General features: G+C 39.2%; 1 protein-coding gene across 3 annotated transcripts in view; it reads right to left on the reverse strand.

Moving 5' to 3' along the window:
* Scaper (S-phase cyclin A associated protein in the ER) overlaps positions 1–27,297 on the reverse strand; it is a 369,576-nt gene that overhangs the window by 51,771 nt on the left and 290,508 nt on the right. For all 3 annotated transcript variants that reach the window (XM_016004546.3, XM_006971561.4, XM_076576323.1), the window contains exon 26: positions 8,575–8,807. In XM_016004546.3, coding sequence (XP_015860032.1) covers positions 8,575–8,807 — 233 coding nt within the window. The remainder of the gene's footprint in view (positions 1–8,574; positions 8,808–27,297) is intronic.

A 27,297-nucleotide genomic window follows, 5' to 3' on the forward strand; every position in this document is an offset into this window, starting at 1 on the left:
AGAGTGCTGGGATTAAAGGCATGCACCACTACCACCTGGGTACAGTCCTAATAAGTAGTACTTGTTTTAAGGATTAGGGAATCAAATTCACCACAACATAGGGGTTTAGAAGATAAAATGATGCTTCCCAGATATACTTGCAAAAACTAATCTATTGTTTGACAATTTCAGACACACACACACACACACACACACACACACACACACACACACACACAATGCGTTCTGGTTTCACTGACCAACTCACAATTTCTTATCCTCTTCTTTCAACAATCCTCATCCCACTAGCATGCGTTTTGTTTTGTGGCCCACTGAGTTTACCCAGGACTGCCCACATGGCATGCTACTCAAATACTCTTGTTAACATTTTATATTTCTAATGCCGACTTCAGGTTCTCCATTAAAAAAAAAAATCACATTAAGAATGTAAGAAACATTAAAACTTTTCCTTGTAAAAATAAAAAGATGCATAACCTTAACTGAATCACAAGGACAAACTAGGAATGTTCCACAAGATAATTTTCCATTCCCACTGAAAATTGTCAGTATCATGAGAGGTGGAGACTAAGAATGAAAACAATTTCAAATGAAAGCACACAAAAGAGAGCTAGCAAGTAAACTCAGCATGTGATACTAGACAGGACTGTAGAAAACAAGAAATTTGTAACATCACCACATATAGGAGTCATAGTCACAGGACTTGGAGAAATCAAGACGGTAGGGATCTGGAAGCTTCATCCCTAGTGACTAGCTTTCATAATATTGGAAGGTTCTATGCTACTGAGGGAGAAAAGTAATCACTACTCTTACCCAGCTGTAAACCCTGTGAGCTACGGTAACAACTTATGCCAACTGGTGCAATGGTGTGTGAATGTTACAGGAGTAACCGACCACTTTCCCTCTTTAAAGCCTGCTCTATAAGATAGAACTCATGCCTGGAAACATTTCCTAGGTCCCAAATACCTGGGGCTGGTGAGGTTGTAGCCTCAGGGCTAAAACGATACTATTATTCTGCTAAATGGACATAGTAACAAATTTTCCCCTAAGTTCTTTTTTTGTTTGGTTTTTTGAGACAGGGTTTCTCTGTGTTGCCAGGGCTGTCCTGGAACTCACTCAGTAGACCAGGCTGGCTTCCAACTCACAGAGATTCACGTGCCTCTGCCTCCTGAGTGCTGGGATTAAAGGCGAGCGCCACCACCATCTGGCTAAATTCTTATTTGTATACCCACAGATTTAATGCATTTATCAGCCCTCATGAGAGAAGCTTCTTTTTTTGCTGTAGATGGTGGTTAATATTGGGACCCACAACTAGTTCGTGTGCAGAGAATAAGAGTGATGTTCCAGAGACATCTATATCATCCTTCTTCCCTCTGCAAGGCTCACTGCAGAAGAGGGGGTGGGAAGATCATCTGCAGAGGAACAGTGTTTGCCAGACATGACTGTGGCGCTGCAGCACAGCAGTGAGGACAATGTCCACAACACCTGCATGGCATTAAGCCAGCCAAATCCCAGTATGGATGGGGAAAAGGCTTATCAGTCCCACTCCTGGTCGAGGGGCTATTGGCAACCAATGGCTGCTGAGGGAAGAAACGCCAGTTTCCTTTAGGGATGAGGCTGCTGAGGACTACCCATGCTTCTGCACCCTGTGTATCTTATATACTGTAGCACTAAATGGATTTAGTGGGTTTAAAAACAAACAAACAAAAGCCACAAGCAGTTGAAGGGAAAGTGGTGGTGGAGAGACAAAGGAATTGGGAGGGAAAGAATTGGGAATGGATTTGATCACAGCACATTTTCTTCATGTGTGAAATTCTCAAACAAAATATTTCCCAGAATTAGCCTAAAAACCCATCAAGTTCTCTGATTTTTCAATTTTCCAAAATTCTTTCGTCATTTCCATATAAATGTAAGAAGCAACTTGTATCAGTCCTAGTCAACACCAGAGTTGAAATGGTATTTTCATAATATTTAATCTTCTGATCCACAGATATTAAATGTATCTACAATTATTAGGTCTCTTAAGTTTTCTTAGCAATGCTTTGTAAAGGCATTATATTTGTCTCTTGATATTTAGTTGGAAATATTTCTTATTTTGGATGCATTTATACATTATATTATTTTTAAAATTATAATCCCTAATTATTCATTGCTATATGTAAGTTTTTTAATAAAAAATCAGTTTATAATAGTATCAAAAACACGAAGCATTTTAAAACTGAACATAGCTTCAAAACTTCTACATAACACTGAGATTTACATAAGTTGTATGTTTATCCTCCAACTCTTCAAAAAGTTACTTATTTAGTTGTAGTTTTTACTTTCTTGGTAGATTCCATGTTTTATACAATATGCTATTATGATATTATAAGCAACAGTTATTTCTTCCTTTATAAACTCAGTGTCACTCACTTCCCCCTTACCTCATTAAGCTATTGAGAACTTTCAGTATAATGCTGAAACAAAAGTTCTGAGAAGAAATGGTTCAGTCAAGTGCCTGCCACACAAGCATGAAGAACTGAGTTTGGAGATACCTAGCACCCATACAAAGGCTGGATGTTTATAACCCCAGCACTGGGAAGGATGGAGACAGGTAGATTCCTGGAGTTCACTGGCCACCAAGCTAGCCAAATCAAATGTGCACTAGAATCAATTAGACTCAGTCTCAAAAACATGATGGAGAATAACTGAGGAAGATACCCAATGCTGACCTTTGACCTCCATACTCACATGTGTACACACTCACATAAAATGTTCATGTAACACACACACACACACACACACACACACACACACACACACACACACACACACACAATTTGTTTCCTCTTTCGAGAAGTGCCTATTCAGACAAACTGCCTGTTTTAAAATAGGGTTACTTTCCTAACACTAAGTTATTTGAGTTCTCTGTGTACTTTGGATATTAATCTGTAATCAGATGATTAACTGGCAAAGATATTTTAATTCAGTAGGTTGTCCCCTCACTGTGTTGCCTCTTTCTTTACTTACAGGTTTCCTGTGTTTCAGCACTAGTGAAGAAACTGTTGCCTTTGGCATTTCCCTCCAGCACTTTCAGAGTTTCAGGCAATAGTTAAGGTCTCTGGTCCAATTGAAGTTGATAATCATATACCATAAGAAAAGAGGGATTTCTTTTCAATTTCTATTGTAGATCTCCAGTTTTCCCAGCACCATTTACTAAAGATGCCATCCTTTCCCCAGTGCATATTTTTGGTGTTTTTTTTTTTTTTGAAGAGTTAGCTTAAAGATATATGGATTTATCTGTAGGTCTTTTCCCTTTCCACTGGTCTACATATTCTGTGCCAGCAGTATGCTGTTTCTGCTAACGTGATCCTGAGTATGTCTTGAAATCAGGTGTCATGATGCCTCCAGTTTCCTCTTTTTGTTCAGGACAGCTTTGTCTATTGGGGGTCTTTTGTGGTTCCTTTTGAATTTTAGGATTGCTTTCAAGATCTGTGAAGAATTGGTATTTTGATGGGGACTTCCCTAAATTTACAGATCCCTTTGGATAATATGGCCATTTAAACAATATGAATTCTTCTAATCCTACTAATGGCTTATATCCTGTAAAATGCCCTATGTACTGAGCTGATCAGGGAGGATATGACCAGGAATTCATTTTCCACATCTATCAGATTTCTGCATGTCTTATGAGAGGATGAACTCACAGCTTTTATTCTGGACCTTTTTTCTCCCTTCAGTACTGGAGACTGAATCCAAGGTCTTGTGCTTTGGCTCTTTTCTAACATAGACTGTATAGGAGGACAGAGATGGTGTCTTTCTTCAAAGCAAATGACAGGCTTGTTTGATGTCATATAGCAAAGACTATGTTCCTTTCCCAGGCAAATGGTCAGCAGATCAGTTTCAGCCACGATAAAGAACTGGGATGTCCTAGGTTTTGGGAGTTTCCTCAGCTGTGACATAAACTCACTTCATGCACAACATCCACTTGGTTTGGCCCTTTGTAGTTCCTTTGAACTTGGGCAAAACCAAACTAATCTCTCTCTGTGATTAACAAAATTCTCTCTCTCTAACCTAGGGAGTTTTCTATCTTTTGCTGTTATCGGAGAAACTTTAGCAGGCTAATATTTTAGCTTGACAGAAAGGTACAATCTTTGACCTTTTATTATCCTTGGCAATCAATTATCATGGGTTAAAATATTAAAATTGCTCTCCATTTCTAAATAAACCACACTTGGTTATGCTCTAATATGTTGCTGGATTTAACTTCTAACATTTGTCAGGGATTTTCTACACTGTATTCATCATAAGGGATACTGATATGGGATTTTTTGGGGAATACTTTTGTCAGACTTGGTTATTAGTGTTTCTATTGGCATCATAAGGCAAAGTGGTAAGTAGTCTCTCTTCTTTGAGAGGATCTGTGTGATTGGTAGTATTTTTTTTCTCTGAAATGTTTCAAAAAATTTACAAATAAAGTCATCTGTAGCTGAAATTTTCTTTGTAGAGGTATTTTTTGGATAGATTTCTATTTATGCAGAAAAACACCAATTTATATAGATTCAAGGAGTTCAGTTAACCTTGGGCAAGATAAGCACAAAGGATCTACATTTAAACAGATTGTCAACTGTGGAAAGTCAAAGACAAAATCGTGAGAGAAGCCAACAAAAAAAGGACATATTATTTACAAGAAAAAATGATATAAGTAGAGGCTGATTTCTTATAAGAAATGATGGAAGTCAGATGGCAATGAAACACCATCTTTACTATGTTTAAAGAAAAAAAGAACCTTTCAAGGCTGGAACAAACAGTTTCACCAAACAGTAAATGTAAGAAATTGTCCATGGCATACCAATATTAAAGCAGAACTCTAAAATGATGGATATTTAACACACAAAATGAGAAAAGGGCCAGGGTATCTGAAAAACATACCATCTGAAAGAGCATACAGATCTTCCAAAGTCATGGAATAAGACTAGGTAAATGGAAATAAATACATACAATTGGAGATATCTTTCTTTTCTTTTGAACTCAGGTTCTGAGGTATAGCTTAGGCTGACCTTCAACTCACTACTTTCCTACTCTGGAGAGTCTAAATTACAAGTTCTGTGCTACCAAGCTCCAGCACAGGTGGTGGGTGAACGGGAGAAAGAACAAGTGAGTAGCTTTGCTTGTCTCTGTTTCCTAACAAACAGGTCTGCCACCTTAAACCACGGCGTTCAAGGTTGTTCTTTTCTTCTCTCTTAAACCACTCCTTATTAGTAACTGTTAGAACTAAGGAAAGTTAGGAATACAGCCCTGTATACTGTTCAGTACTATCCATACAGAAATGTGATCTTAATTATCATCCTCCAGTGCATGATCCATTAGATAAACGTGATTTAAGCACTATCACTTTCCACCTACTTTTGAGATAGGGTCTCTCCCTGAACCTGAAGCACACTGCCTGGCCAGTGAGTACCCGGAATCCACCTGTCTCTGCCCCTTGATGCTGGTGTCACAGTCACGTAACAGGTATACCTAGCTTTTATGTAGATGCTGGGAATTTGAACTTAGTTTCATAGCAAACACTCTTACCCACTGAACGATCTCCTTAGTTCCTTAGTCTAGCACAATTCTCAATTTTTAAAGAGTCAGTAGTCCTTGATGTCTACGGATATAATAGTCCTACAGTTTTACACTATTGTTTGTGAGTTCCTGGAGACACAGCATAGATAAATTTGTAGGTGCCTAATTTCCTATATTAAATCCTCTCAATTTAATTTGTTCCAGTGGTTTCTGTTTTCTACAACCAAGTTCTGAATGCTAGAATGGTGATGAACAATGCTTCACCTCACTCAAGAACAATATAAATGGAGACAATAGTGGCTTACCATTTGATACTTATGAGAATTACAAAAGCAAGGATATGGGAGATGAGAACTCCTAGTTTTGATGATAGAAATAGAAAATTATACAGTTACTATGGAGAACAGTGTGGGATTATCTGGTAAAGATGAATATTCATTTATCTTATCATCTACAAATTCCTCTAAGTACATGACCTCGAAACTCATACAAACAGAGACCATGTCTACGAGGATAAAGACTCCATTTTTTAGTGAACAGTACAAGGAAGAATTATTTTCTTATGGGAATGGGTAAATAAATATTATGGGCTTATTCATAGAGCAAATTGCAGAACAGGTAAAATTAACAACATTAGAACATGTTGAATTTAATTACATCAACTAATAATTGACAACATACTATCAGAGTATTTATATACACATTAAGGAATGTTGTAGAATATTATTTTAAGGTGTGTTACTCTTGTTTATGTTGCATTTGTTTAACTCTGTGAAGCTGTGCTACTTTGTCTGTCTAAAACACCTGATGTTCTAATAAAGAATTGAACAGCCAATAGTGAGGCAGGAAAGAGAAACAGGCAGGGCTGGCAGGCAGAGAGAATAAATGAAGGAGAAATCTGGGAGGAAAAGGAAGAAGTAGCTGGAGAAGGAGGAGGACATCATGGGCCACCCAGCTACACAACCAGCCACAGAGTAAGAAAGAAAGGTTTACAAAAAATGAGAAAAGTAAAAGCCCAGAGGCAAAAGATAGGCAGGTTAATTTAAATTAAGAAAAGGTGGCAAGAAACAAGCCAAGCGGAGACCAGGCATTCATAATAATAAGCCTCAATTTATTCAGGAGCTGGGTGGCAGGCCCCTCAGAGCAAAAACTAACAACAACAAAGAGTCATAAAAATGTAAAGTGGAATATATTGTTTATGATATTCATACATGCTCCTACAGACACGTAGAGCAGGCATGGAAATGATGTGTGTTAGCTCCAACATAATGATGTAGGTCTTAGAAGAGAGCAAATGGGGCAAAAGGGACAAAGGTCTAGCTGTGGTATTTGTTTTGTTCACAATAAGAAAAAAAAATCCCAAATCTGAGATTAATAGAGAACCATTATCAACTGTTAGAACATAGTATCTACAATATTGTGTTTTGTGCACGTTCATGTATTTAAAAAAATAATAGAACATTTAAACACTGAAAAAAGATATAGTCATGCCTGTTATGTGCCAGGTGAGGAGAAGGAGACCTATGTCAGGGTTTGCTCTCAAGTACTGTGCTTGTCAATCATCTCTTAAAAGTCACATTAGTTATCTGGTTTGACAGAAAAACACTGCTACCTTTCCCCCAACAATACCTTCTTCCTTTAGGAAGGATTTGGCAACTGAAGTAATACATGTGAAAAAACATGCATCCTAGAAGGTGGACTGTAATTGCATTGAAGCATTATGCCGGGTCTTTTGCCTCATGACAGTCAAGGCATGTAGCTAAACTGTCTGGGTGACAGGAATGCAGGGGCTGCTGCATCACAAGAGAGCCTAACAGAGAATGCTCGGACACAATGACATTCATCAGCAGGGACAGCAAGTCCTACAATAACCGAAAGGACACGAGGAAATTGAATGGGATCAAGCAACTGAGAGAAAGGGCAGAGAGGGTAAAAGTCAAGTGCTCTAAGATAAATGGTTGTGGACCCAAAGGGCCTGGTGCTCTCCAGCAATAAACAGACTTGGGAAAGAGGGCAGGCAGATGGAAGGGTGAGTGAAGGAAGTAATCAAGAGTAAGGAAGATACTGAATGAAACAACAGTTCCCAAAAAGCAGTACAAGAAGCCAGAGGGAATTTATGAACTGTGAAAGAAACACATGCAGAGGAGGGCATTTTCTTTCTCTATTAACCTACCATAAGTTTCAGAGAGCAACAAATTGCATGGATTTGCGTCCTAAGATCAGGCAGACCACAGCAGGCTTGTTGACTGGTGGAGCAGTAACTGATTAACACCAGATGGAACCCCGCTGGGAAATTAAACATTCTACCTGAGTCAAGATTCCCAAGGGGAGAAAGTTCAGATGCTAAAGTAGGAGTAAATTTCCCGTGAGCAAAGGAGACCTTTGAAGGAAGCAGGCCCCGAACAGGTGTCAGAACCGGCCACATTTGTGTGGAGGAAAGTGCACAGATGTTGAGAGTCTAACTACATGGGAGCTCCAGTCTCAGCTCTCGCCCCTACTTTTTAACTCATTACATAACCTTGGACACAGCACTTAACCTCCCTGAACAATTTCCTCATCTCGTCTAAATTAGAAGCTGTATACTTCTAGGGCTGCAAAGACTCCAACATCTTCACCGTACAGAGTGCTCTGTAAATGGTAACTCTTGTTCTATTAAGTCTGAACTACACGTGTGCCGAGGGAGTGCTCAGTGCCTCTGGGTGGGGAATGCTGCTATGGACGAGTTGAGGGCTCTGGCACCGCCGCCAAGGCCGCCGTTGAGGGTGGCAGCTGAGCTCTGCATTGCGTTTCCTTCTTTCTACAAATGACGGTATAGATTCTACCACGAGCTAGGGACAGTGCTGTAACAACTACAGCCTCATTCACATTATTCTAACCTTTTAACAACTACAGCCTCATTCACATTATTCTAACCTTTTTAACAACTACAGCCTCATTCACATTATTCTAACCTTTTAACAACTACAGCCTCATTCACATTATTCTAACCTTTTTAACCAAAGAAACTTTTTGAAGAAATGCAGCAATTACCTGATAAGGTCTTGAATTCGACTGTTAAAAGCATCACCTTGTGAGGGTTTGCTTTTCATTTCCTGTGTTGGTATTTTTGGTGTAGCTGGCCGGCTGTTTCCATCTGGTCGGTTGGCAATCAGACAGCTAAAAACCACAGCACCGGCTCTGAGAAGTCCAGTTGTCAATCCTTCAAAAACTTGTTTATTTGTGTTTCTTCCCAAAACAGCATTATTTTCATCTGGAACATAAATCTAGAAACAAAAAATAGTGAGGGTGCTTCAATGAAACCATGAAAATTAGACAGAGATGATTCGGAACTTTTCTAGAATCATAAATAATTTCTGAAAAATCTACCTGAGGCAATGAGACATTCAAGTGTGTTGGCTCTGAGGTTGGGTGGCCAGTTCAAATCCCAGTTTTGCCTTTATTGATCAGGTGACATTGGGAACACTATTTTTTTCTAAATTCTAACTTCTCATTATAAAACAGAAATAATGACAAGCCTACATTACAGGTTTCTGAGAGGGTTAAATGAGCTAACATGCATAAAATGCTTAGGCATGGAGTTAGTACTAAATCAACTCTATTAAAATTTTGCATGAACTAAAGTTTATATATTCATGAATTGTTTCACATGAGAATGGATTCTCAAAAATACATATTTTAAATATCTCTATTAGGATAAGATTTGCATTTCTTATTACAAAATCACAAAAAGTTCTTTTTCTAACATGCAAGGTCACATTGTGCCACTCCTCAGACACCTTCACCCTTTCTTTTGAGACGGGGTCTCTCCTGGATGTAAACCCACCCTGCCATCGGTGAGATTACAAGCATATGCAGTGCACCTGGCTTTTGATGTGGGCTTTGGTGATGCAAACTCAGGTCCTTATGCTCCTGAGGCAAGCGCTTTACTGACTTGCCATCTTCCCAGTTCCTCCATGATGATTTTCATTTAATTACTTTTACCTTTAATTTTGTGAAATTGCATGTTTTAAAGAAGGAATTCATTTTATATTTTTGGTTGTGAGCCTAGCCTTTAACGGCTGAGCCATCTCTCCAGCCTAGAAGGAATTCATTTTAAAGGAGATTTTCCTTTATATCTTGCATGACATCTGCTTCCTCTGAGTTCTCCCTCTATATGTTATATTGGAGACTTTCTTTAAACATATTAATCATGAGGTTTTTTTGTTTTTTGTTTGTTTTGTTTTTAAACACACTAAAGATTCATGCCCAGGCAAACCAATCATCATAGACAGCCTGAATCCAGTAAAAATCTGTATGACAAGATCTGTGTGACAGGCTTCAACATGCTTGATTAGGGAGAGACCCAGTTTTTCCCCCCAGTGGGAAATACTAACTATTAATATTTTAAAGACTGTTTTCTTGGGCCAGTCAATTTCCCTATACAGAATCCTGTATTCTTCAAACCTGAAGTGTGCAACATGGTGCCCAGGAGGCAGAGGCTCCTACAAGTCCAAGTGCCACTGATCTGGGAGATTTTTTTTAAAGCTAATTTTTAAAAAAAATTTATTATTATTTTTTATTATTAAGACCTTGCATTTTTTTTTTTGTATAAAGCCCCCCTCCCTCCATCCCAGTTTCTTTCCTCCTTTGAGTCCTGGCCCTTTTACTGATGAAAACTGTGTTAGCTGCTTTTATGTCAACTGGACACAAGCTGGAGTCATTTTGGAAGAGGGAACCTCAATAGAGAATGTGCCTCCACCAGACTGGCCTGTGGGTCATTTTCTTAATTAGTGATTGATGTGGGAGGGTCTGCCCATTGTGGGTGATGCTACCTCTCTGCAGGGAGTCCTTGGGTGTACAAGAAAGCAGGATGAACAAGCCATGAGAACAAGTCAGTCAGCTGCACTCCTCCATGGCCTCTGCTTGAGTTCCTGCCCTGAGCTCCCTCAGTGGTGACTGTTACTGGAAGTGTAAGTCAAATCAAATATACCCTTTCTTCCCCAGGTTGGTTATGGTGCTTTATCACAGCAATAGAAACCTTAACTAAGAGTAGTGTTCTTCTCTGTGTAATGTTTGTTTTTTTATTCAAATACTCAAAGACATTTTCTTTCTCCCCCTGGATAAACCTGTCCTCTCTCTCGGTTCCAATTTATGGCAATGTTTTAATAGGGACAGTATTTCAGCTAGGAAAGAACATCAAAATCTCCAGAATTAAGGCAAGGAGAGGCCTAGCTTCTTTATAAAGTTGTTCAAACACAGTTTTGACAGGAAGAACTCTATGGAAAAGGTGCACATTCTGCTGAGGACAACTATTCCCAGCAGCACGGCTGCTTCCCTTCTAGGTGGAGGATGCCGTCACCTGCAGAGGTGACTTGGAAGCAGCCTGCTCCCTTGGCTACCTTTCATAGCTCAGACACAGTTACAGAGTCCTGCTGTCTGCTTAGGGTCATAATGCCACTTGAATTCACTTCTTGCAGAGCCCTGCTGCCCAGGCCCTGTCTATTGTACACCTGGGCTGCCTAGGTGTGGAGCACATCCCGGTCTGGGGAGAGTAGCCTGTTGTGGGCAGAGGAAGGGCACCTGCCCAGCTTACAGCTGACTACTACCCCTTGCTGTATAGACAGTCTTGTCTTCGGACAGAGCTATTTAGCATTTGGCCTTTCTGAATCTGTTACTCTCGGGCAGAAATCTAAAACTATTCTTTTTAAACATATAAAAATTTATTCCTTCGTGTACTTTTCCTTTCCTTTTGTCTTTCTTCCTTGCTTTCCTTTGGATTGAACCACAGGTCCTGTACTCAGTCACCCTACTTCTCTTTAGTATAATATTTTAGACTACTCCGGTATGGTCATTATTTCACTCATAATAGCAGCAAATTATAAGTGGTTTCATATACATATTCTTTAAATAAATTTTTACTGCAACATAGTCATTATATATAGTGATTTTCATAACAATATTTTCATATAAGTTTATCAGATACTTAAAAAATTTTTTTTCGAGACAGGGTTTCTCTGTTTAATAGTGTTGGCTGTCCTGGAACTCTTTGTAGACCAGGCTGGCCTCGAACTCACTGATATCCGTCTGCTTCTGCCTCCCAAGTGCTGGGACAAAAGGCATGCGCCACCAGTGCCAGCTAGTTTTTCATATGCTTTGACCACATTTGTTCCCCATTCCATTTTTTCCCTTCTTCTACTTTGTTCCTTTAATCTTGTTAATATTTTCCTGCCCTGTGTGTATAAATGATTTTAGGTCTCTATAAAATTTAGGCCCCACAATGGAGAGAAAAGATGCAAAACTTATCATTTAAACTAAACATTTAGTTTTTATGTGTGTGTGTAAACAGATGCACATTCTTGCTATGACACATAAGTGACAGTCAGAGGACAACCTGTCAGAGTCAGTCCTGTCCCTCTACCCTGTGAGTCTCAACTCAGGATGTCAGCTTTGGCAATAAGTACCTTTATCCACTGACACACCTCACTCACCCAATATTCGTCTTTCTCAGTCTGACCTATTTTTACTTAATATGATTATCTTTTTTGTTTGTTTCTTTGTTTTTTTTTTATTTTTTAGTAAATTTATTTTACAACATCATTTAGTTCAACATAATAGCCACAGATTCCCCTGTTCTCCCACTCTCACCCCCCTCCCCCTCCACCCACCCCACCCCCCATTCCCACCTCCTCCAGATCAAGGTCTCCCCCGAGGACCGGGATCGACCTGGTAGACTCAGTCCAGCCAGGTCCAGTCCCCGCCTCCCAGACCGAGCCAAGCGTCCCTGCATAGGTCCCAGGATTCAAACAGCCAACTCATGCAACGAGCCCAGGACCCGGCACCAACACACAGCTGCCTCCCAAACAGATCAAGCCAAATGACTGTCTCACCCGTTCAGGGGGCCTGATCCAGTTGGGGGCCCCTCAGCCTTTGGTTCATAGATCCTATGCTTCCATTCATTTGGTTATTTGTCCCTGTGCTTTATCCAACCTTGGCTTCAACAATTCTTGCTCATATAAACCCTCTTCTTTCTCACTAATTAGACTCCCAGTGCTCCACCAGGGGCCCAGCCGTGGATGTCTGCATCCAGATTCCTCAGACCTTCCTTGGATGGGGTGTTTGGCACAACTAACAGGGTGTCTGGACATCCCATCACCAGAGTAGGTCAGTTCCTGCTCTGAGATACCACCTTACGCCTGTCAGAGTGGCTAAGATCAAAAACACTGAAGACACTTTATGCTGGAGAGGTTGTGGAACTAGGGGAACTCTCCTCCACTGCTGGTGGGAATGCAAGCTTGTTTCTTTGTTTTTTGAGACAGAGTTTCTCTGTGTAGTTTTGGGGCCTGTCCTGGATCTTGCTCTATAGACCAGGCTGGCCTGGAACTCTCACAGAGATCTGCCTAGCTCTGCCTCCCGAGTGCTGGGATTAAAGGCGCATCACCCGGCTAATATGACTATCTTTAATTATATCCATTTTCCTTTAAATGGAATAATTTCATTCTGATTTACAAGTAAGTAAAACGCCATTGTATAAATATACCAGTTTAGCTACTCAGTAGTGAACACTAAACTGGTTCCCTAGTTTTTTGGCTGCAGTAACCAGTGCTCTAATAGTACAGATGTGCATCTCTGTCTGTGCTATGATGACTTCAGCATCCTTTGGGTACACACCCAGGAGCAGTGCTCGTCACGGGGACATTCTGTTTCCAGTTTTTAGTCTGATCTGCACAATGGCTGAGTAACCTCCCATTCCTGCCAGCAGCGTACATGGTCCATCCCATCTTCGAATGTACCTGTCATTGTTTTCGTAATGACAGCCATTCCGATGCAATCTCAGAGTAGCTTTAAATTGAATTTCCCTATTGGCTAAGATTATTAAATATTTTTTCATGTTTATTGCCATTTGTATGTCATCTTTTGAGAGCTATCTGTTTTATTAGCTCATTTATTGATTGGAATTTTTTTGGGGGAATTCTTTATATATCAAAAGTAGAGCTGACTTTTTTTTTTCTCCTTTTCTGTAGGGTCTTTTTTTTTTTTTTTTTTTTTTAAATCTTTGTACAGACTGTTTCCTGAACTGTGCAGAAACTTTAATATTTCATGTAATCCCACTTGTCAATTTTGGGTTTTACATCTGAGCCTCTGGAATCCCTTGCTGGAAGTCCTTTCCTATTCCTCTTTTAGTATTTCCCTAATAGTTTCAGGTCTTACATTTGAAGTTTTTGGTCAATTCTCAGCTAATTCTTGTGCAGAAGAGACAGAGCTCTAGTTTAATTCCTCTCCATGTAGACATTCCGTTTTCCCACTACCATTTGTAGAAGAGGCTTTTGTCCAATGTGTTTTGGCATCTGTCCCAAATCAGGTGGTTGTAGCAGTATGAGTTTATAACTTGTTTTTTATTCCATTGATTTATGCAGCTTTTAAAAATTAAAACAATTTTTATTTATTGTGTATGATTGTGCATGTGTGTGTGAATGTAGGAGTGTGTAAGCCCTGGCACGTGTGTAGAGATCAGAAGACAACTTTCAGGAGTTGGTTCTCATCTTCTACCTTGTTTGTGGCAGAGTCTCCCTTCTTTTGGCAATGGCCAGTGTATCTCAAGACAAGCTTCCAGCTGAGTCTCTTATCCCTTCCTCCTATCTCTTGGTAGAAGTACAGAGAATACAGAGGCTCACAAACAACATCTGGCTTTTCACATGGATTCTAGTACAGAACTGAAGTCATTGGGTTGGATGGCAAGCACTCTTTCCTGCTGATCCATTTCCCTGTCCTACTGTGTCTGTTTTTATGCCAGTACCATTTCTTTTGGTTACTATAGCTCTGTAGAAAACCTTAAAATCAAGCAGAGGATACCTCCAGCATTGTTCTTTTTGCTCAGGATTGCTTAGCTGTTTGGGGTCTTCTGTGCTTTCATATGAATTTCAGGATTGTTTTTCTATTTCTGGAAGAAAGTTATTGGAATTTTGATGGAGGATTACTCTGGATTTATAAATGGCTTTTTGTTAATACAGGCATTTCACAATATTAATTTTGCTGATTCAAGAGTATGGGAACTCTTTCCATCTATTTTCATCTTCAATTTCTTCAGTATTTTAAAATGTTCATAGTGTAGGTCTTTGACTTCCTTGGTTAGGTTGAGTACAAAGGTTTTTGAAGCTACTGTGCATAGGTTGTTCTCCTGCTTTTGTTCTGAGCGTGTTTATTGCTGTCAGATAGGAACGACTGTCTACTGATTTTGTATCCAGCTCCTTAAAAGTGTTTATCAGTTCTAAAAGTTCTCTAGTAGAACCATATACATATTCTTATTGCAAAGTATCCTCTTCCTCTCAATATTATTTGATCTTCAAATCTGTTGGAATTTCACAAAAATTTAGGTACAGAAAAAAGCCATAAAATAAAAACTTCTCAATTTTATTTTTGGAAAACCAAGGTCCAAAGGAGAATCTTTCTAGCACCCTCAAGGAACTAGAAACTAATCAGGACTATAATAAGTGCTAGTGTGGACCCTTAAACCCTACCTTAAGAAGAACCGGGGAAGTAAGTCTCAGAGAGTCATGCAGTTTCTGTAGCTTCTCCCAAATAACAGATTTGTTCCCATCAGTCTGCTAGTCTAGCCACAGAGTGCTCACCAGCTACTCACTGGAGACAGCCAACCCCACTTCAGACAATTCTAGTGCTCCATGATGTAGAAGACAATGTCCTGATGGCCTGGATGTCATTGGTCTCTCCCCTCATTTGTGATAATCAGAACAAGGTTTCCTTTGAGAATTATTCAGAATTCAAAACAGGTCTCCTTAACATTGCCTCAGTTTCACCATGTTTCTTACATAAGAGTTTGTAATCCCTTCATCATCCTGACAATTTTATTCTAGAGTGGGATGACATCTTGTTCTCAATACTATTTAACTATCTCACACAACATGAGCTTTTTGTCTAACCTCTACCCCGGGAAGTCATAATACACTCTGGACACATTGATTCAATTTAAATACCAGTCTATGCTATAGTAATAAAAACAGCTTGGTATTGGCATAAAAACAGACATGTGGACCAATGGAATCTGACATTAATCCACATACCTATGAAAACCTGTTTTTTGACAAGCCAAAACTGTACAATGGAAAAAAGAAAGCATCTTCAACAAATGGTGCTGGCATAACTGGATGTCAACATGTAGAAGATTGCAAATAGATCCATATCTATCACCATGCACAAAACTCAAATCCCTCACCATCCACAAAACTCAAATCCAAGTGGATCAAAGACCTCAACATAAATCCAGCTACACTGAACTTGACAGATGAGAAAGTAGGAAGTAGCCTAGAATGCATTGACACAGGAGACCATTTCCTAAATATAACACCAGTAGCACAGACACTGAAAGCAACAATTAATAAATGAGACCTCCTGAAACTGAAAAGCTTCTGTAAGGCAAAGGACACAGTAAATAAGACAAAATGACAGCCTACAGAAATGGGAAAAGCTCTTCACCAATCCCACATCTGATAGAGGGCTGATCTCCAAAATATATAAAGAATTCAAGAAACAAGACTGTAAAATACCAAACAATCCAATTAAAAAATGGGCTACAGAGCTAAACAGAGAATTCTCAACAGAAGAATTCCAATGACTGAAAGACATTTAAGGAATTGTTCAACATCCTTAGTCATCAGGGAAATGCAAATCAAAACGACTCTGAGATACCATCTTACTACACCTGTCAGAATGGCTAAGATCAAAAACACTGATAACAGCTTATGTTGGAGAGCATGTGGAACAAGGGGAACACTCCCCCACTGTTGGAGTGAGTAAAACTTGTACAGCCACTTTGGAAATCAGTATGGCGACTTCTCAGAAAATTGGAAATCAATATACCTCAGGACGCAAGGATACCACTCTTGGGCATATACCCAAGGGATGCTCAATCACATCACAAGGACACATGCTCAACTATGTTCATAGCAGCATTATTTGTAATAGCCAGAACCTGGAAACAATCTATATGCCTCTCCACTGAAGAATGGATAAAGAAAATGTGGTACATACTTACAATGGAGTATTATTCAGCTGTAAAAAACAATGACATCATGAAATTTTACAGGCAAATGGATTGAACTAGAAAATATCATCCTGAGTGAGGTAACCCAGAATCAGAAAGACAAACATAGTATGTACTCATTCATAAGTGGATACTAGATGTAAAGCAAAGGATAATCAGCTACAACCCATAGCTCCAGAGAAGCTAGGAAACAAGGAGGACTGTAAGAGCGATGCATGGATCACCTTGGGAAGGGGAAACAGATGAGCTCTCTATGAATAAACTGGAGATGAAGGGGGGCAATAGAAGGGAGGGGATAAGGGAACAGGATGGTTGAGCTGGGGGAGGGGAGGAGTAGGAGAGTTATGAAAGAGATATCTTGATAGAGGGAGACATTATGGGGTAAGGGAGAAATCGGGTGCTAGGGAAATTGCCAGGAATCCACAAGGACGACCCCAGATTAGACTACTAGCAATAGTGGAGAGGGTGCCTGAACTGGTCTACTCAGTTATCCGATTGGTGAATACCCTAACTGTCATCATAGAGCCTTCATCCAGTAACTGATGGAAGCAGATGCAGAGATCCAGGAGTCTAGTCGAAGAGAGGGAAGAAGGATTATATGCAAGGGGGGGGGGTCAAGATCATGAGGGGGAAAAATACAGAGACAACCGAACCAAGCCATAGGAACTCACAAACTTTAGACTGACAGTTGTGGAACCTGCATGGGACCAGACTAGACCCTCTGCATATAGGAGACAGTTGTGTAGCTGGGTCTGTTTGAGGGGCCCCTGGCAGTGTGATCAGGATCTATCCCTGGTGCATGAGCTGGGTTTTTGGATCCCATTACCTTGCTCATCCTTGATGCGGGGGGGGGGGGGGTTGTTTTGCATCAACTGAATGTACCAGGCTTTGCTGTCCCCCCATTGAAGGACTTACCCTTTTGGAGGAGGGGATGGGAGCTGGGTTGGCGGGGGAGGGGGGGAGAGGGGGGAGGGGGGGAGAGGGGGGAGTGGGCGGGGAGGGGAGCAGGGACGGGACTGGGAGGAGGGATGAGAGAGATCTATGGTTGTTATATAAGATGAATAATTTTTTTTTAATTAAAAAAATACCAGTCTACTGTGACTGCTAAGGTATCTTGGTTTCCTTTGCCAAGGTTGTTTACCCATCTCACTGGTATATCCATTTGCTATGCCTGCCTTCTATGCCTCTCATAACTGGATTCCTATAAACACAACAATTAATCCATACAGCTACCAAAACCACACTGGAGTATATTTGGCCAAAATAAAGTTTATTATTATTTTTAGATCTGAAACCTTACAATGTTTTATAATTTGTAAACAAGTTGTTTTACAAATGCCATTTTGTAAAACAGGAGCCACTGGGGCTAATATGTGGTCGGCAGTATAAGAGAGAGTAGTATTTGTGTGCCACCATGCGTGGTGAACATCTGTGACTATGAAACACCTGGCTTCCTAGCATGTAAACGAGAAGTTCCTAAGTCAATTATTTAGCATTTTACAGCAAATAATAACCCTTCTGCTCAGTCATTGAAGATCTTATAAACAGAAAAAAAATTTAACTACAAAAGGCTCTCCTAGCAACAACCAGGTTTGTTTCCATTGTTCTAAGTTTACGTAACTCATTTATTTTATTTGTAATTGCAATGTAGTTATATACTTTCTGCTTCCTCTCCTCCCTCCAATCCTTCTCATTCCCTTCTCTCAAACCATGTCCCATTTCCTTTAATTATCATCACACATCTTTATCTACATAAATGAATAAAAATATAAATATAACCTGCTGAGTCTATAAGTGTTGATTGTATGTGTATATTTATTTACTTATTCATTTTTTAAATTACACTCATGATATTAATCACATTTGTGGTATTCATAGATTACATTCACAGTATTCATTCAATTATATATATATATAATATATACATATTTAATTTTAAATGTTGAATGTCATTTCTTGAAGGGGGTAGGAAGTCTTAATTACAGGCTTACAGCACAATGGGAGGACCCTGGAGGGCAGAAGTTTGCTACTGATGTTTTACAATCTTGCATCTAAGCTGTTAATGCCCATTATTCAGGATACACATACAAGGAACTTCCCTTAAGCATTCAGGAGGGTGGAACCTGGCAGGGAATTAGCATTGGGAGGATATCAAGGTCAAGGTCCGCAAGCAAGGCAACAGTTATCCAAAACGGGGGCCAGGGTCCTGCAGGTCCCCCTTTTATTAAAAAATGAGCTTCTGACTTGGGTTGCATGGGACGTCAGCAGGTCACCTTACCCATCATGGAGATGCTTGCCCAGGCCACACAGGTGCTCTGTCTTAGGTTGGTGAGTGCCCCCAGGCATTACCTGTCTCTGAATACTAATAAAAGTCTTTTAAGAATAACAATCTAACTAGTACTATCATCTATTGTCATATTAAATGTTTTAGAAAGTAGAAGTAATTTAAGACTTAAAAGTTAGCTAATCATGGAATTGGGATTTGAACCTAGGTAGTTTTGAATTCAGAATTTTAGTTATATTATTTTTCAAAGGGTATGAGGTACTTCTCTGGAAGCATCTCTCATGACCAATTTTTAAGAATCAAATAACTTAATTCCTAGCTGATATCTAAAGGACTACCTACAACAGCCTAATAAGTGGCAAAAGGCTAATGTCATAGTAAAAACTACACAACACTAAACTTCATTTGATGTAATGCAGGGTGAGGAGAGAAATGAGGTGCAATGAGGAAAACATATATGTATGCTATATGGAATGCTGGCCTCTATGCTAGCATATCCTATCAGGCCTCAAGACAACTCAACTCCTAAAACAATGAAGAATAGCACAGCAAGAGACTGAAAGAACAATGTGTTAAGAAGCAAGGAGATAGATGAGTTCTAGTTGGTTTAGCCTGCATGAATTTATCTCTTTATTCTTTATTTTATATTGCATTGCTATGGGCCTCATAAATGTTATGTAAATTCTTTACTCTGGAGCTACATTTCATCTTGCTTCTCCCTAGTGGTTAGTTTATATAGTACAATATAAAATCTAAGAATTGGTATAGCTATGACCACAATGAAATACAGAATTATCTCAGCATCATAAACACACCACTTTATAATGAATAACATATGCTTTCTTTTCACTTTCATCTAGCAACTAACCTACTTTCATGTTTATATAAAATTTTGTTCCTTTTGATAGTGTTATATAAATAGAATAATTCATTATGTGACCTTTTGAGATTGGCCTTTTGATTCAACAAGAGGCTGTGCATATGAGTAGCTCCCTAGTGTTTACTGAATACTACACGATGGATGTACCAAAGCTTAATCATTTCTCATTAAACGATATTTTATTTGCTCTAATTTTAGGACAAAAAGTCAGACCACTCACATTTAAAATAATTACTGATGTGAAGATTTATACTCATCACTTTATTCTTTGTTCACTCTAGGTATGGTTTGCTCAGTTTATAGAATCTATACATTTATATCTTTTAGTAATTTGGGACAGTCTCTGTTTTTATTGAAGTGTGTTTTTCAGTCTTTTCTTTTTTCTCCTCTCTGTGTCTGATGACATAAATGTTAGATCTTTTGTTACAGCCCTATAAGTCCCTGAGACATGATTCATTTATTTAAGGTATATTTCCTCTGCTCTTCAGATTGAACAATATTAGACTGTTCCATTTTCAAATTCATATTTTCATTCTCTACATTCTGTTGTTAAGCCTATACACTGACTTTAAAAATTTTTGTTCACTGTTAGCTTTAGTTGTGTTTCCTTTTAATTCTTCTCCATTTTGTATTTCTTTGCTAAATCATTTTTATTTGCTTATACACATATTAGTAGTTGCCTGAAGTATTTTTATGGTGTCAGACTTAAAATCTTTGTGTGAAAACTGTAGCATCTACCAATTGTCTTTATTGGTTGAGATTTTTCTAGTTCTTGGTATATTGAATGATTTTATTTTCATTGTACCTTGGAAATTTGGGGTATATTATGTTATAAGGTTATGGGTCCTCTTTAAATCTTGTATTTTAGAAAGTATCTTTCTGGCATGCTGGGGGTGGGGCAAGAAATGCCATCTCATTACTGTCAGATGAGGGTGAAAGCCCAGGTTTTTCACTGGCCTTTATTGATAGTGGTGAAGGTGCCTTGTTATTGTTGGTTAAGATAGGAATCCACATTAGTGCACAGGTACAGCATATCACTTCTTTTTTTTTTTTTTTTGTTTGGTTTTTCGAGACAGGTTTCTCTGTGTAGCTTTGCGCCTTTCCTGGAGCTCACTTGGTAGCCCAGGCTGGCCTCGAACTCACAGAGATCCGCCTGGCTCTGCCTCCCGAGTGCTGGGATTAAAGGCATGCGCCACCACCGCCCGGCTGATAGCATATCACTTCTTAAGTTGTCTTTACAAGGAAGAGACTGGGTTTGCCACCAAGGACATGATGTAACCTTCACTAGTATCTAACTTGATCCCTACTGATGAATCCTGGAAAAGGGGAGAGTCTGTGTGGTTCCTGTTTCTTCATTTATGAAAATGTGTATCTGTAAGACACAGAATAGATCAGTGATTGCCAAGGGCCAGGGAGAAAAGGTGACATAGACTTCAAAGGGGGAGTTTGCAGGTAATGAAATTGTTCTAGATCTAGAATGGTTCTCCAGTAGGTAGGCCTTTGGATCTGGCTTTCTAAACTCAATGTTTTCAGTAATTCATAATAATTCATCCATTTATATATATATAGGACAAAAAGTTTGTGTATATCAATACTTCATTTCTTTTTATTACTAAGTGCACAGATATATCCTAATCTGTTTATAAATTTACTTGTTGAAAGATATGTATATTGTTTAGCATATTTAGCTATTTATGGCTAAGACTGCTAAGATCATTCTTGAAGAAGTCTTTGTGGAGAAATGTTTTAGCTTTGGCTAGGAGTGGGATTGCTAGGATGTAACTAGGTAAGTGACATTTTAAAGAATCTTCCAAACTTAAAGCATGCTTTGTTTTTTGTTTTAAATACAGGGATCTGTTAAACTTTACTGCCAAGGTTTAACAGAAAGCAAGTTGTCTTTCAAGGAACAGGAATGCTAGAGCATGGCTGTGGTTAAGACTCTGAATCACTGAAGTCAGAGGTGCTAATGAGACTCAATGTTTCTGATTTTCCCTCTAAAAGAGCGCTGCTTTCACAGGTGAGAATGAGTTGGACTAGAGTAGAGGCTGACCATAAAGAATGCAGTTAGCCCATTCTCACATCTCATAAAACCCCAAGAGGAGCAGGAAGGGCAGAGAAACAGGAACTTAGCTGTGTGCATGACCACTTTAGTGTCTGCTCTTACTATTTACCTTTCATTTACTAGAAAAACAAGGTCGATTGCTTTGTGCCCTGCTACATCTCCACAGGAACACCATGATGCTGGGCTGGAAGAATCAGGAGGGCAAGCAGAGGCTGCATTATTACAGGTGCTAGGGATGGTCTGAGCAGCGTTGCCTGCATTCACTCTTCTCATTTCTACTCAGCCTCCACACAGACTCACTTGTATTACTCTCTTCTCCATCCCATGACTTACTCAGACCTGTCTTCACTGTTTATTCTGGTCTTCCTCTTAGACTTCTATGTTTTCTCACCACTGCACTTCCTAAACACGTATACATGTGGACCTCTGTATAACTCTTAACTTTCTTAGATTCCTGGTTTTTATTTCAGCCTTCTTTCCTAGTTTTTCCTTCTGGATAGTGGCTACCATGCCTTCTAATGCCAGCTACACTAGCTAGGGGTCAACTGAACTATCCTGACATTGATGACAGCCTCTTACGTTGAGCTGTAGTTTGCTCCTTACAGCAAGACCAGCAACATTCCACCAGAAGATACCCCGACATTACCTATTTTCCATCTGGGTACTGGGACTGCCTGTTTTTCTGACTGTGTTCTAGTTAGGTTTTATCATCAACCTGACATAGCCTAGAGTCACCTGAGAAGAGGGAACCTCAAATGAAGAACTGCCTTGGTCAGACTGTCCTATAGTTGGCATCAAACTCACTGAGATCCACCTGCCTCTGCCTCCTGAGTGCTAGGATTAAAGGCGAGCATCACCATGCCCAGCTCTAAATTACATTCCTTTATATTTCAAATGTATCTCATGTAGATAATAGCTGGCTCCCTCTTTTTATTTGTTTCACTGGTTTTTGCATCCTAACAAGGGTAAACATTCTTTATATAGTTATTGTTACATTAGGACCATTGTTTCATTACTGTTCTGCTTTTCTCCTGTTTTATTCTCTAGTTCTTTCTGTTAAGTTTTGGGTGTGTTTGGGTGTAAGCTAATCTCAGTTTATCTATTGAGTTCTGAGTTATTTTGCTTGTGGCTGCTCTAAAGGTTATTACTATATACACTCTTAACTTTCACTATACATTCTAAATTGATACTGTGCAACTTTGTGTCAAATGTGGAAAAATGGTCTGGAGAGATGTTAAGCACTGGCTGCTCTTCCAGAGGACATGGGTTCAATTCCCAGAACCCACATGGTAGCCCACAACCATCTGTAACTTCACTCCCAGGGGATTCAATGCCCTCTGTTGGCCTCTGCAGGCACTGCATATATACAGCACACAGACATACATTCAGGTGAAGCACCCATAACAAACAATAAAAATTCTTATGAAAAGAAAAAAAAAGAAATAAAATGTAGAAAGACTGTAACTTCATAGGTTTACTTTTGGTTCCTGAATCTTTATACTATGTAGGATGATATGCACACTATCATATGCAGCACTAATGACAAGTGTTATATAACCCTATAAGACAATGTTGAAATTTTTGCTTCAAGTCATGTTTTTAAAAATTTAAGTACACAGAATTTCCATTTTTATTGATCTTCCTTGTTTCCTGAAGCACTTTCTTGTCTAGTTTTGTGTGTGTATGTGCTATGGTGATTGAATCTGGGGCCTCACTACCAGTGAGCTACAACACAAGCGTAGTACAAGTTTGCTGGCAATGAATCTTGTGATGGATATTTTTAATATGAAAGTATTAAATACACATAAATATAATGTATAAATTCATAAAATTTCACTTTTACATTTATTTTAAGTTATTACAATCGTGTGTGTGTATGTATGTATGTGAGTATGTATGTGTGTATGTCTGTATGTATGTGTACTGGGTAGGTCGCACATACCACAGCATGCATGTGGAGGTCCCCTTCTTTCACCATACAGGCTCCAGGGATTTAATTCAGGGATCAGGTTTCACACCAAGAACTTTTACCTCTGGTGCCTTCTTACCAGCCCTTGCATTTAGTTCTTAAGCATAATCTTTGCAGATATGTAAAGTAAGGATGATGATTTTTTCCTTCAGCATGTTAAAGATGAATTTGTATCCCACTCACACTAGTAACAGGTTATGGAACTCTGGTGAGCCTCCTACCTCACAATCTCCCATCTATCTTTTGACATCATTGCCCTGTGACAGTCTTCTCTCTACTTCTGTCATTCTCTTCAATAAGACACACAGCTTGGTGAGCATAAACCAGGCTTGTATTTTTGATGAAGGAAAAGGCAAGCTATAGGAGACTGTCCAAGCAAGTGCCACATGGTGAAGGAAGAAGGAAACAAGATGCAGCCGGCATCAGGAAGAGTCCAGTTCCCTTCAGCACTGCTATTTCTGCTCCCCTGTAATTAACTATGGAGCCTTGCTCTGGTTGTTCAGCATAAAGAAAACAATGTGGTGACCAGAGAGCTCCAGGCCTTGTGCTATAATGAAAATCCAACAGGCACCTGGATGGGTCTGCACATGGTTAAGTGAAAAACAATCCCCTGTTCTAAGACTGCACTTATGTTTCCTTTGTTTGAATCCAGGGCTTTCCTATCACCTGAAAAGCCCAACAACTTCTTTGGTTCAACAGTATCATATCAGTTATTTAAGGTTTATACATCACTTTTCAATTAACAACCCCCTCAGCTCCAGAAAACATATAATATGATTTATCAGCATATTTTCTTAATATTTCAAAAGAACAGGTGAGTATGAATCAGAAATAAGACTGGTAATAAATATTTAATGCATTTAAAACCACAATGAACCATAAAAATTATAACTCTTTTAATTAAATGATTCTTCACCATATCCTACTCAAGTGACAATATTAAATATATAAAGTCAAAGTCACAAAATTTTGATGTTTTATTTGTGTATTTAATAAAGTAAGGACACAACTGACTTCATAGGAGAAGTCTTGGACAAGCACTTAGGAAATTAGTGTTCAGTTCATGACTCTGCATGTAGGTAGCTCTGTGACCCCTTCTCCACATCAACCTGCTCATTAGACTGTTGTACCTCTCAGTTGTTGGACCTGCTCAACATCAAATGCCTGTCAGTCAACTGTTTACAGTACTGAGTAGCACCATCAATGTTCCATCTAAGGCATAAAATGCATAACAAATTAGTCTCCTTACAAATCTTTAAGTATCTATTACAATACTGTTAATTTATATATGCATAGTTGTGAAACATATCTAGAAATTTTCCTCACTCATGACTGATGTTCTGTCTATTTAAACACATTTCATTGTTTTCCCCTAAGAGTTTGATTATTTTTTGATACTTCATATAGCTGGAATCATGTAGTGTTTTATTTTGTTTGTCTGTGTTATGATTTGAATGTGAAATATTCTGGATATGCAGTTGTGTTTGAACATGGGGCCATCAGTTGGTAGAACAGTTCTGGAAGGTTAAAGAACATTTAGGGTGGGCCCTGATCTCACTTCCTGTCTATTCTTTGCTTCCTGCTCCCATGCCTTCTTCCCTATTGTGATAAACTGCATCCCGTCAGTCTGTAAGCCTAAACAAATCCTCCCCTGCTTATCAGGTATTTGGCCACAAGTATTAATTTCACTAGCCACAATGTCAGGATTCATTCATGTTGTAGCTTTTTAAGGCTTAGTAACGTTCCTTTCTTTGTTATATATTACTTTAAAACCTACTCATCTACTGATGGGCATGTGGGTTATTCCTACCTCTTGGCTTTGTGAATATGCAATGGACATGACAAGGTAAGAATTTATTCAAGATTCCAATTTTAATTCTTTTGGATAAATGCTCAAAAGCTATGATCATATGGCTGTTCCATTTTTTTTTCTTCATTTTATTAGGGATATTTGTACTGTTTTCCACAGTGGCTGTATCACCTTATATTCCCAGTGGTGCACAGGGCTTCTAGTTTAGCCATATCCTTAGCAGTAACTGCTCTTTTTTTATTTAAAAAGGCAATTATGGACATCTTTTTTTTTTTTTTTTTTTTTTTTTTTTTTTTTTTGGTTTTTTTTTTTTTTTTTTTTTTTGAGACAGGGTTTCTCTGTGTAGCTTTGCGCCTTTCCTGGAGCTCACTTGGTAGCCCAGGCTGGCCTCGAACTCATAGAGATCCGCCTGCCTCTGCCTCCCGGGTGCTGGGATTAAAGGCGTGCGCCACCAACGCCCGGCTTTATGGACATCTTAACAGTGTGAAGTAATACATCATTGTGGGTTGTTGGTTTTTTTTTTGTTTGTTTTTTGTTTTTTGGTTTTTTTTTTTTGTTTTGTTTTGTTTTTTCGAGACAGGGTTTCTCTGTGTAGCTTTGCGCCTTTCCTGGAACTCGCTTTGTAGACCAGGCTGACCTCGAACTCACAGAGATCCGCCTGCCTCTGCCTCCCGGGTGCTGGGATTAAAGGCATGCGCCACCACTGCCCGGCATCATTGTGTTTTTGATGTGCATTTCCTTGAGGATTAGTGATTTAGATAATCTTTTCATATACCTGTTGTCTTTTAATATACCTTCTTTGAAGAAATGTTATTTAAGCTCCTGATTTAAATTTGTAGCTTTTTTTTTCTTTTTTTGCTTGATGGAGCTTGGAATCTGTTGTGGGATCACTACCCTAAAATTATCCATGCATTTATTATATTCTTCACTTCTAAATCTGCTTGGTTCCTTTAAATATGTTTTATCTGTGTTGATATTCTCATTTCCCCATGCAATGTCTTCTAGAGTTTATAAAGCATCTGTATGACAGCTGCTTTTATTTTTTTTTTCTTGTCTGTTACTCCATGTACTTCTGTTTCCTTACTTGTTAATAGATTTATTTGGTTCTTTAGTTAGGCTCTGTTTCTGTTTCTTTGTGCATTTTTGTAACTTTTGATGAGCCTTGTGAACTTCACAAACTGCCTCCTCTCCCAGACTAGCTTCCAACTGGAAAGACTCTCAAGAATAAACTGACACAGAGACTGTGAGCCCTGAAATCTCCCTGGGAGGACATAAAGCTCCTTGAATCATGTGGATACCCTGTCAGGATGAAGGGAGATGCTTTTTAAAGCAGGAAGTTATAATCTCTGAACATTCTCTGGTCGTAATGTACTAAGTTTCCTTGCTCTCTCTGCTTCTCAACAACATCCAAAGTAGGCTTGCTTCCATTGAGAACCCCAAGAGATGACAAGTGTGTTCCATCAGGGAGTTCACTGAACTACTGGCTTCACTCTTCTTTCTAACCCCTGCCAGAAGAGCTGAGAGTCGAGTGTCTTCTGCTCACAGCCTCCAAGGCATCATGATTCCTTGGTGCTACAGCTAGCTGTCTCTCTGGCTGTTCGGATTCAGTACTCACTCCCATGAGGCCATGCTGGTTCTTTCCAAGCACTTGGGTATGGAAAGACAGAAATCAGCTTGCCAGCAGTTCTGTCTTCACGTCTATAACTCTGTTCT

Source organism: Peromyscus maniculatus, chromosome 7 (assembly GCF_049852395.1).
Source record: "Peromyscus maniculatus bairdii isolate BWxNUB_F1_BW_parent chromosome 7, HU_Pman_BW_mat_3.1, whole genome shotgun sequence".
NCBI lineage: Eukaryota > Metazoa > Chordata > Mammalia > Rodentia > Cricetidae > Peromyscus > Peromyscus maniculatus.